This window comes from Eleutherodactylus coqui, chromosome 1, assembly GCF_035609145.1.
Source record: "Eleutherodactylus coqui strain aEleCoq1 chromosome 1, aEleCoq1.hap1, whole genome shotgun sequence".
NCBI classification, from domain to species: domain Eukaryota; kingdom Metazoa; phylum Chordata; class Amphibia; order Anura; family Eleutherodactylidae; genus Eleutherodactylus; species Eleutherodactylus coqui.
In genome coordinates, this window is record NC_089837.1 from 282,919,158 (window position 1) to 282,931,619 (window position 12,462).

General features: G+C 46.7%; 1 protein-coding gene across 1 annotated transcript; it reads right to left on the reverse strand.

Annotated features, from left to right (window-relative positions):
* Positions 1-299: 299 nt before the first annotated feature.
* Positions 300-3,327, reverse strand: DYNLL2 (dynein light chain LC8-type 2). Its single transcript, XM_066609390.1, has 3 exons — positions 3,196-3,327; positions 851-989; positions 300-711 (listed from the first exon to the last, which is right to left on the reverse strand). Exons 2-3 carry the CDS (start codon positions 980-982, stop codon positions 574-576), a joined length of 270 nt encoding a protein of 89 aa, XP_066465487.1. The 5' UTR covers positions 983-989; positions 3,196-3,327; the 3' UTR covers positions 300-573.
* Positions 3,328-12,462: the final 9,135 nt, after the last annotated feature.

Genomic DNA, 12,462 nt, shown 5'->3' on the forward strand with positions numbered 1-12,462 from the left:
TTTTACGGTGTGCATTTAAAAAAAAAATTGAATAGGGAGCTCGAGACATGAGAAGCTGTCATAGAGCTTTGGCAACTTTATGCAGAAAGCCATGAAACCTGATAAAAGTCATATGTAGGATTTAATGGTTAATTCACAGCAATTTATTCAACTTTGACTGCTGCTATTGTGCGGTTTTCCTTTGCCTACCATACAAAAACAATCCATACATCCTGATACTTCAGTCCATGAAATCATACCAGCCAAGTGCAGCTAAGACTACAATTATGAAGGGAAAGATATGGATCACCAGCATAGTGTTTGATGTAGAATAGTTTATTTTCTTCCTGTTTAAAGGCCATTGAAAAGCGTTTACAGTTTCCCCAAGTGCAATACAACAAAAAGGGGAAAAAAAAAGGAAAAGAAAGCAGTAACAAAATAAAGCCGCCTTGTCTCCAGGCAACTAAACAAAAGTCATTTTACTGCAACATATACACATTAAATATAGTATACAGTCCATGCAGCTGCACAGCCATGTTAGAGGGGATCTGGCTCCAGCCATCAGTGCATTACAGTCCATGATTTTCATTCTTTCTAACCCGACTTAAAGAGGAGAATTGCAACCTGGCCCAAATAAAAATAGATGAAATGCTTTGTCTCATGTGTTACATAGCTGCCAAAGTTTCTGCCAACAATGCAGTGCCAAGTCGGGTTGTATTTCTTGTCAAATTCCTGCAATTAAAAAAAAATATATATAAATATATAGATAGATTTCAACATTTGAATGACCAGTCCTTTGTTATCTGGCTCAACAGCTAACAAAGTATTAGTGCCCATTAGTCTTCCAGCGATATATTCTTGTTAAACGTACCTTCTTAATATAAGCCGCTATATCCTTCTCAATGTTATATTTCTCCATCGCCTGTGTGGCACAGTCCACCGCATCTTGCTGCATGTCCTCAGACATGTCAGCATTCTTTATCACAGCCTTTCTGTCAGACATGATGCACCTAGGACAGAGTAAATGCAAGTTAAACTTTTTTTTCACACCATCCTTGAACAATGGGAAGTCTCAGTTGAACTTCATCGTATTTTGAAGCTTATGAAAGCATGTTCTCTAAAGACTAGGGAGGTTTTTTTTAGCAAAAATGTTTGCCTGACAGACTATGACCTATCCTCAGGATAGAAGCAAACATGGTGCCAGCAGCACAAGCGAGAACACTTTAGTAGTGAGGCAATAAATGCTTAGACACTTGGAACCAGAATCCATGGATTCAATCTAGAATCATAGAAGAGACACAATGGCCTTCAAGGTGCAAAGTTTAAAAGAATTTGAATTTTGCACGTTGAATGCTGTTAGATTGTCAATAGTTGGCACCAAACAGAGCTTAAACATGCATAGTAGATCAGTCCACTGAGCTCAGGACAGTTTTATGAGGTGTCTTATCTCTACTGCAACCTGCACATAGAAAGATGCAGCACCACCTACTGGATGGCATTATTACTACAAGTCAGGCCATTATTGAAGTTGGGTCATCTTTTGGTCTTAAGCAATTTTTTTTTTTTGGGGGGGGAGGGGGGGGGGGCGCACAAAAAGGACACCATTTCCTACACCAGTTTTAACCCAATACCCACAAACAAAGTTTTGTAATGTGTCTTAAGAGGTACAAGTCTCTAAACATATTAGCTGCATCTTGAACCATAGTGTATACCTCAGTGGCTCAAAAACATGAGCTTGTGTAGATTTCCACCATAAATTATAGCAATTCCTAATATACACTTAAACCTGAGACTGCAGGTGCCCCACACACTCTAAACGAGTGGTGAGAAGTTGCAGCTTCTGTAAAAAAAACAAGCAAACTATGATAGTAGCACACTGCTATTCATGAAGTGCCCCTTGTATATAACTTCCCTTTAATGGGGTCCCAGATTAAAGTATCCATAAGTACAGGTATACAAATGCATTCTGCAATAGCTTTTACAGTAATGCATCCAATCGAAACAATTCAGTACATGGGTGTATACTGCTGTGTTTCCAGAGCTGGCAGGTGTTAGATTTTTAGAGTATTTCTGCACTCATCCTACAAAGCACGTGGTGGGAAACTTCAAAGCTACACATAGCAGGAAGAATGTGCAGACTTCCAAAGCCAGGAGGTCACCCTTTGCTTTATATGTCCCTGAGCCATTGTAGTGTGTTTAACAGCACAACATTGATGAGGTTTTGCCATCAGTTTCCTATAGCTTTCCCTACTCAGCTACCTCAACATTTGAGTTTAGGGGGTGTCCATAAAATACAGTGAGCCTTTAGCTTCATGACATGCGAGATAGCAATTTATACCAGCTGCATCCATTAAAAAAGGGGGAAACATAACATCCAGTAGTAATCTTCAGACTTTCTGCCAATAGCTTTAGCATCCCCACATGAAGCAACGAAGAGCCCAACAGGTCTCCATATGACTACAGACCTTCTACCCCACGTAGACTGTAGTGTTCAAAGAATACACCAGAAATCCAGACACCACTGGGGCTTGTCCCTAAATACACCACTGGACTCTAGATTTCAGCCACAAGGCCCATTCATCTGACACAGGAGTCCGGTGGAGTTACTAGTCAAAAGGGCTATGTGGGTCACTCCAAGCAAGGAGGGACCAGGCACTACCCATGCTGGGCAGTCTGGAGTGGCATGAAATCCAGTTTCAAGTCAGTTGTGCTCCTCAGTCATTGAGAAGGCATGACTAGCCTGTAAGCGACAGCAGCTGGACAGGAAACCCCGACAGTTTTGCCAGGATGCCAGGCCACACTGGAGGCCTGCACAGATTCAACAGATGAGGCCATCCCCTGCTGTCCCCCCCTATACGCGATCCCGGGCAGGCCCTCCAGGAGATGATGCAGCTCATTCTTCATGGTGGGGGGATCCACCCTAACGGGTCACCCAAGACCCCCGTATGAGGCTCCCCCTCCTATTCTTACATAAGCGGCCCACACAGCCCGAGCGCACAAGGTGCACGTAGCTATGGACCGGTCAGCAGTCTAACTCCACGAGCCGCCGCGCCGCCCCCATGCCATACATCTGCAATATTGTAGGGGCCGACAAGGGCTCTGCGCGTCCTGGAGGACACCCGCTCGCCTCTTCGCAGCCCACCACCACCCACGCCATACAAGTTTCCGTCCAGCCTTCAAAGGGAAAGCAACAACATGCGGTCGGCCGCAGCTCACCTGTCACAGTGTAGCGCAGCTTCTCCGCAAGCTGTACGTCTCTCTAGACCGGATTAGCGCTCTGACTCTCGCTGCCCCTCTGAAATAGCGGCGCCTCCCCCTGCAGTGGCTCAGCCAACCGCTCCGGCTATTGGTGCAGACCGCGCCCACCCCCAGCACTGCGGGCATTTTCCTCTCGCTCGTTGCTGCCTACATTTTGTTTCATCCCACAATGCCGTGAGAAAATTGCAGAGCTCCCGACGCCCAACGCACATTTTATAGAAATATATATATACACCTGTATGTGTACACATAGTATGCAGCGGTAGGAGAACACATATGTCAGCAAGGCCTGGAAGGCTATTTGTACACAGCAGAGTCAGGCTGTGCACTGAGTGCCTGAAGGGAATCGGTCTGAGTGGCCCCTGACAGAATTATGTGGCGGGCCCAGATTGTGGCAGCCCATCCTGTCCTGTCACTGACGACCCCATGTGCTAACAGCATGGCAACCGCCTCCTTACTGCTTGGAAAACCAAACGGAACAGCAAAGATGCTAATAATATTGTGGGCCAGAACATAAGCAGACATAATGTAGAAGGAGCCAAAAATCTGGCCTGCATGATATTCACCAGGCTCCTTGTGTGTTCTAGACACTCTTAGTGCACCAGGCTCCTTGTGTGTTCTAGACACTCTTAGTGCAGCAGGATGTTAGTGTGTTCTAGACACTCTTAGTGCACCAGGATGTTAGTGTGTTCTAGACACTCAGTGCACCAGGATGCTAGAGTGTTCTAGACACTCTTAGTGCACCAGGATGTTAGTGTGTTCTGGACACTCTTAGTGCACCAGGATGCTTGTGTGTTCTAGACACTCTTAGTGCACCAGGCTCCTTGTGTGTTCTAGACACTCTTAGTGCAGCAGGATGTTAGTGTGTTCTAGACACTTTTAGTGCACCAGGATGCTAGAGTGTTCTAGACACTTAGTGCACCAGGATGCTAGAGTGTTCTAGACACTCTTAGTGCACCAGGATGTTAGTGTGTTCTGGACACTCTTAGTGCACCAGGATGCTTGTGTGTTCTAGACACTTAGTGCACCAGGCTCCTTGTGTGTTCTAGACACTGTTAATGCACCAGGCTCCTTGTGTGTTCTAGACACTCTTAGTGCACTAGGGTGCTAGTGTGTTCTAGACACTCTTAGTGCACCAGGCTCCTTGTGTGTTCTAGACACTCTTAGTGCACCAGGATGCTAGTGTGTTCTAGACACTCTTAGTGCACCAGGCTCCTTGTGTGTTCTAGACACTCTTAGTGCACCAGGATGTTAGTGTGTTCTAGACACTCAGTGCACCAGGATGCTAGAGTGTTCTAGACACTCTTAGTGCACCAGGATGCTAGTGTGTTCTGGACACTCTTAGTGCACCAGGATGCTAGTGTGTTCTGGACACTCTTAGTGCATCAGGCTCCTTGTGTGTTCTAGACACTTAGTGCACCAGGCTCCTTGTGTGTTTTAGACACTGTTAATGCACCAGGCTCCTTGTGTGTTCTAGACACTTAGTTCACCAGGCTCCTTGTGTGTTCTAGACACTCTTAGTGCACCAGGCTCCTTGTGTGTTCTAGACACTCTTAGTGTAGCAGGATGTTAGTGTGTTCTAGACACTCAGTGCACCAGGATGCTAGAGTGTTCTAGACACTCTTAGTACACCAGGATGCTAGAGTGTTCTAGACACTCTTAGTGCACCAGGATGTTAGTGTGTTCTGGACACTCTTAGCGCACCAGGCTCCTTGTGTGTTCTAGACACTTAGTGCACCAGGATGTTAGTGTGTTCTGGACACTCTTAGTGCACCAGGATGTTAGTGTGTTCTGGACACTCTTAGTGCACCAGGATGCTAGAGTGTTCTAGACACTCTTAGTGCACCAGGATGTTAATCTGTTCTGGACACTCTTAGCGCACCAGGCTCCTTGTGTGTTCTAGACACTGTAAATGCACCAGGCTCCATGTGTGTTCTAGACACTCTTAGTGCACTAGGGTGCTAGTGTGTTCTAGACACTCTTAGTGCACCAGGCTCCTTGTGTGTTCTAGACACTTAGTGCACCAGGCTCCTTGTGTGTTCTAGACACTCTTAGTGCACCAGGATGCTAGTGTGTTCTAGACACTCTTAGTGCACCAGGCTCCTTGTGTGTTCTAGACACTCTTAGTGCACCAGGATGTTAGTGTGTTCTAGACACTCAGTGCACCAGGATGCTAGAGTGTTCTAGACACTCTTAGTGCACCAGGATGCTAGAGTGTTCTAGACACTCTTAGTGCACCAGGATGCTAGAGTGTTCTAGACACTTAGTGCACCAGGATGCTAGAGTGTTCTAGACACTCTTAGTGCACCAGGATGTTAGTGTGTTCTGGACACTCTTAGTGCACCAGGATGCTAGAGTGTTCTAGACACTCTTAGTGCACCAGGATGTTAGTGTGTTCTGGACACTCTTAGTGCATCAGGCTCCTTGTGTGTTCTAGACACTTAGTGCACCAGGCTCCTTGTGTGTTCTAGACACTGTTAATGCACCAGGCTCCTTGTGTGTTCTAGACACTTAGTTCACCAGGCTCCTTGTGTGTTCTAGACACTGTTAGTGCACCAGGATGCTAGTGTGTTCTAGACACTCTTAGTGCACCAGGATGCTAGAGTGTTCTAGACACTCTTAGTGCACCAGGATGTTAGTGTTTTCTAGACACTCTTAGTGCACCAGGCTCCTTGTGTGTTCTAGACACTCTTAGGACATCAGGCTCCTTGTGTGTTCTAGACACTGTTAATGCACCAGGCACCTTGTGTGCTCTAGACACTTAGTGCACCAGGCTCCTTGTGTGTTCTAGACACTCAGTGCACTAGGGTGCTAGTGTGTTCTAGACACTCTTAGTGCACCAGGCTCCTTGTGTGTTCTAGACACTTAGTGCACCAGGCTCCTTGTGTGTTCTAGACACTCTTAGTGCACCAGGATGCTAGTGTGTTCTAGTCACTCTTAGTGGACCAGGATGCTAGTTTGTTATAGACAATCTTAGTGTACCAGGTTCCTTGTATGTTCTAGACACTCAGTGCACCAGGGTGCTAGTGTGTTCTAGACACTCAATGCACCAGGCTCCTTGTGTGTTATAGACACTCTTAGTACACCAGGATGCTAGTGTGTTCTAGACGCTCTTAGTGCACCAGGCTCCTTGTGTGTTCTAGACACTTAGTGCACCAGGCTCCTTGTGCTACTGTGTTCTAGACACTCTTAGTGCACCAGGATGCTAGTTTGTTCTAGACACTCTTAGTGCACCAGGATGCTAGTGTGTTATAGACACTCTTAGTGCACCAGGATGCTAGTGTGTTCTAGACACTCTTAGTGCACCAGGCTCCTTGTGTGTTCTAGACACTTAGTGCACCAGGCTCCTTGTGTGTTCTAGACACTTAGTGCACCAGACTCCTTGTGTGTTCTAGACACTGTTAGTTCACCAGTCTTCTTGTGTGTTCTAGACACTGTTAGTTCACCAGGATGCTAGTGTTAGTGTGTTCTAGACACTCTTAGTGGACCAGGATGCTAGTGTTAGTGTGTTTTAGACACTCTTAGTGGACCAGGATGCTAGTGTGTTTTAGACACTCTTAGTGTACCAGGTTCCTTGTATGTTCTAGATACTCAGTGCACCAGGATGCTAGTGTGTTCTAGACACTCAATGCACCAGGCTCCTTGTGTGTTCTAGACACTCTTAGTGCACCAGGATGCTAGTGTGTTCTAGACACTCTTAGTGCACCAGGCTCCTTGTGTGTTCTAGACAGTGCACCAGGCTCCTTGTGTTACTGTGTTCTAGACACTCTTAGTGCACCAGGATGCTAGTTTGTTCTAGACATTCTTAGTGCACCAGGATGCTAGTGTGTTCTAGACACTCTTAGTGCACCAGGCTCCTTGTGTGTTCTAGACACTTAGTGCACCAGGCTCCTTGTGTGTTCTAGACACTGTTAGTTCACCAGTCTCCTTGTGTTTTCTAGACACTGTTAGTTCACCAGGATGCTAGTGTTAGTGTGTTCTAGAGACTCTTAGTGGACCAGGATGCTAGTGTGTTTTAGGCACTCTTAGTGCACCAGGCTCCTTGTGAGTTCTAGACACTTAGTGCACCAGGCTCCTTGTGTGTTCTTGACACTTAGTTCACCAGGCTCCTTGTGTGTTCTAGACACTCTTAGTGCACCAGGATGCTAGTGTGTTCTAGACACTCTTAGTGCACCAGGATGTTAGTGTGTTCTAGACACTCAGTGCACCAGGATGCTAGAGTGTTCTAGACACTCTTAGTGCACCAGGATGCTAGAGTGTTCTAGACACTCTTAGTGCACCAGGATGCTAGAGTGTTCTAGACACTCTTAGTGCACCAGGATGCTAGAGTGTTCTAGACACTTAGTGCACCAGGATGCTAGAGTGTTCAAGACACTCTTAGTGCACCAGGATGTTAGTGTGTTCTGGACACTCTTAGTGCACCAGGATGCTTGTGTGTTCTAGACACTTAGTGCACCAGGCTCCTTGTGTGTTCTAGACACTGTTAATGCACCAGGCTCCTTGTGTGTTCTAGACACTCTTAGTCCACTAGGGTGCTAGTGTGTTCTAGACACTCTTAGTGCACCAGGCTCCTTGTGTGTTCTAGACACTCTTAGTGCACCAGGATGCTAGTGTGTTCTAGACACTCTTAGTGCACCAGGCTCCTTGTGTGTTCTAGACACTCTTAGTGCACCAGGATGTTAGTGTGTTCTAGACACTCAGTGCACCAGGATGCTAGAGTGTTCTAGACACTCTTAGTGCACCAGGATGCTAGAGTGTTCTAGACACTCTTAGTGCACCAGGATGCTAGAGTGTTCTAGACACTTAGTGCACCAGGATGCTAGAGTGTTCTAGACACTCTTAGTGCACCAGGATGTTAGTGTGTTCTGGACACTCTTAGTGCACCAGGATGCTAGAGTGTTCTAGACACTCTTAGTGCACCAGGATGTTAGTGTGTTCTGGACACTCTTAGCGCACCAGGATGCTAGTGTGTTCTAGACACTTAGTGCACCAGGCTCCTTGTGTGTTCTAGACATTGTTAATGTACCAGGCTCCTTGTGTGTTCTAGACACTCTTAGTGCACTAGGGTGCTAGTGTGTTCTAGACACTCTTAGTGCACCAGGCTCTTTGTGTGTTCCAAACACTTAGTGCACCAGGCTCCTTGTGTGTTCTAGACACTCTTAGTGCACCAGGATGCTAGTGTGTTCTAGACACTCTTAGTGCACCAGGCTCCTTGTGTGTTCTAGACACTCTTAGTGCACCAGGATGTTAGTGTGTTCTAGACACTCAGTGCACCAGGATGCTAGAGTGTTCTAGACACTCTTAGTGCACCAGGATGCTAGAGTGTTCTAGACACTCTTAGTGCACGAGGATGCTAGAGTGTTCTAGACACTTAGTGCACCAGGATGCTAGAGTGTTCTAGACACTCTTAGTGCACCAGGATGTTAGTGTGTTCTGGACACTCTTAGTGCATCAGGCTCCTTGTGTGTTCTAGACACTTAGTGCACCAGGCTCCTTGTGTGTTCTAGATACTGTTAATGCACCAGGCTCCTTGTGTGTTCTAGACACTTAGTTCACCAGGCTCCTTGTGTGTTCTAGACACTGTTAGTGCACCAGGATGCTAGTGTGTTCTAGACACTCTTAGTGCACCAGGATGCTAGAGTGTTCTAGACACTCTTAGTGCACCAGGATGTTAGTGTTTTCTAGACACTCTTAGTGCACCAGGCTCCTTGTGTGTTCTAGACACTCTTAGGACATCAGGCGCCTTGTGTGTTCTAGACACTGTTAATGCACCAGGCACCTTGTGTGCTCTAGACACTTAGTGCACCAGGCTCCTTGTGTGTTCTAGACACTCAGTGCACTAGGGTGCTAGTGTGTTCTAGACACTCTTAGTGCACCAGGCTCCTTGTGTGTTCTAGACACTTAGTGCACCAGGCTCCTTGTGTGTTCTAGACACTCTTAGTGCACCAGGATGCTAGTGTGTTCTAGACACTCTTAGTGGACCAGGATGCTAGTTTGTTATAGACACTCTTAGTGTACCAGGTTCCTTGTATGTTCTAGACACTCAGTGCACCAGGATGCTAGTGTGTTCTAGACACTCAATGCACCAGGCTCCTTGTGTGTTCTAGACACTTAGTGCACCAGGCTCCTTGTGCTACTGTGTTCTAGACACTCTTAGTGCACCAGGATGCTAGTTTGTTCTAGACACTCTTAGTGCACCAGGATGCTAGTGTGTTCTAGACACTCTTAGTGCACCAGGCTCCTTGTGTGTTCTAGACACTTAGTGCACCAGGCTCCTTGTGTGTTCTAGACACTTAGTGCACCAGACTCCTTGTGTGTACTAGACACTGTTAGTTCACCAGTCTTCTTGTGTGTTCTAGACACTGTTAGTTCACCAGGATGCTAGTGTTAGTGTGTTCTAGACACTCTTAGTGGACCAGGATGCTAGTGTTAGTGTGTTTTAGACACTCTTAGTGCACCAGGTTCCTTGTCTGTTCTAGACACTCAGTGCACCAGGATGCTAGTGTGTTCTAGACACTCAATGCACCAGGCTCCTTGTGTGTTCTAGACACTCTTAGTGCACCAGGATGCTCGTGTGTTCAAGACACTCTTAGTGCACCAGGCTCCTTGTGAGTCCTAGACAGTGCACCAGGCTCCTTGTGTTAGTGTGTTCTAGACACTCTTAGTGCACCAGGATGCTAGTTTGTTCTAGACACTCTTAGTGCACCAGGATGCTAGTGTGTTCTAGACACTCTTAGTGCACCAGGATGCTAGTGTGTTCTTGACACTCTTAGTGCACCAGGCTCCTTGTGTGTTCTAGACACTTAGTGCACCAGGCTCCTTGTGTGTTCTAGACACTGTTAGTTCACCAGTCTCCTTGTGTTTTCTAGACACTGTTAGTTCACCAGGATGCTAGTGTTAGTGTGTTCTAGAGACTCTTAGTGGACCAGGATGCTAGTGTGTTTTAGGCACTCTTAGTGCACCAGGCTCCTTGTGAGTTCTAGACACTTAGTGCACCAGGCTCCTTGTGTGTTCTTGACACTTAGTTCACCAGGCTCCTTGTGTGTTCTAGACACTCTTAGTGCACCAGGATGCTAGTGTGTTCTAGACACTCTTAGTGCACCAGGCTCCTTGTGTGTTCTAGACACTCTTAGTGCACCAGGATGTTAGTGTGTTTTAGACACTCAGTGCACCAGGATGCTAGAGTGTTCTAGACACTCTTAGTGCACCAGGATGCTAGAGTGTTCTAGACACTCTTAGTGCACCAGGATGCTAGAGTGTTCTAGACACTTAGTGCACCAGGATGCTAGAGTGTTCAAGACACTCTTAGTGCACCAGGATGTTAGTGTGTTCTGGACACTCTTAGTGCACCAGGATGCTTGTGTGTTCTAGACACTTAGTGCACCAGGCTCCTTGTGTGTTCTAGACACTGTTAATGCACCAGGCTCCTTGTGTGTTCTAGACACTCTTAGTCCACTAGGGTGCTAGAGTGTTCTAGACACTCTTAGTGCACCAGGCTCCTTGTGTGTTCTAGACACTCTTAGTGCACCAGGATGCTAGTGTGTTCTAGACACTCTTAGTGCACCAGGCTCCTTGTGTGTTCTAGACACTCTTAGTGCACCAGGATGCTAGTGTGTTCTAGACACTCTTAGTGCACCAGGCTCCTTGTGTGTTCTAGACACTTAGTGCACCAGGCTCCTTGTGTGTTCTAGACACTTAGTGCACCAGACTCCTTGTGTGTTCTAGACACTGTTAGTTCACCAGTCTTCTTGTGTGTTCTAGACACTGTTAGTTCACCAGGATGCTAGTGTTAGTGTGTTCTAGACACTCTTAGTGGACCAGGATGCTAGTGTTAGTGTGTTTTAGACACTCTTAGTGCACCAGGTTCCTTGTCTGTTCTAGACACTCAGTGCACCAGGATGCTAGTGTGTTCTAGACACTCAATGCACCAGGCTCCTTGTGTGTTCTAGACACTCTTAGTGCACCAGGATGCTCGTGTGTTCTAGATACTCTTAGTGCACCAGGCTCCTTGTGTGTCCTAGACAGTGCACCAGGCTCCTTGTGTTACTGTGTTCTAGACACTCTTAGTGCACCAGTATGCTAGTTTGTTCTAGACACTCTTAGTGCACCAGGATGCTAGTGTGTTATAGACACTCTTAGTGCACCAGGATGCTAGTGTGTTCTAGACACTCTTAGTGCACCAGGCTCCTTGTGTGTTCTAGACACTTAGTGCACCAGGCTCCTTGTGTGTTCTAGACACTGTTAGTTCACCAGTCTCCTTGTGTTTTCTAGACACTGTTAGTTCACCAGGATGCTAGTGTTAGTGTGTTCTAGAGACTCTTAGTGGACCAGGATGCTAGTGTGTTTTAGGCACTCTTAGTGCACCAGGCTCCTTGTGAGTTCTAGACACTTAGTGCACCAGGCTCCTTGTGTGTTCTTGACACTTAGTTCACCAGGCTCCTTGTGTGTTCTAGACACTCTTAGTGCACCAGGATGCTAGTGTGTTCTAGACACTCTTAGTGCACCAGGCTCCTTGTGTGTTCTAGACACTCTTAGTGCACCAGGATGTTAGTGTGTTTTAGACACTCAGTGCACCAGGATGCTAGAGTGTTCTAGACACTCTTAGTGCACCAGGATGCTAGAGTGTTCTAGACACTCTTAGTGCACCAGGATGCTAGAGTGTTCCAGACACTTAGTGCACCAGGATGCTAGAGTGTTCAAGACACTCTTAGTGCACAAGGATGTTAGTGTGTTCTGGACACTCTTAGTGAACCAGGATGCTTGTGTGTTCTAGACACTTAGTGCACCAGGCTCCTTGTGTGTTCTAGACACTGTTAATGCACCAGGCTCCTTGTGTGTTCTAGACACTCTTAGTCCACTAGGGTGCTAGTGTGTTCTAGACACTATTAGTGCACCAGGCTCCTTGTGTGTTCTAGACACTCTTAGTGCACCAGGATGCTAGTGTGTTCTAGACACTCTTAGTGCACCAGGCTCCTTGTGTGTTCTAGACACTCTTAGTGCACCAGGATGTTAGTGTGTTCTAGACACTCAGTGCACCAGGATGCCAGAGTGTTCTAGACACTCTTAGTGCACCAGGATGCTAGAGTGTTCTAGACACTCTTAGTGCACCAGGATGCTAGAGTGTTCTAGACACTTAGTGCACCAGGATGCTAGAGTGTTCTAGACACTCTTAGTGCACCAGGATGTTAGTGTGTTCTGGACACTCTTAGTGCACCAGGATGCTAG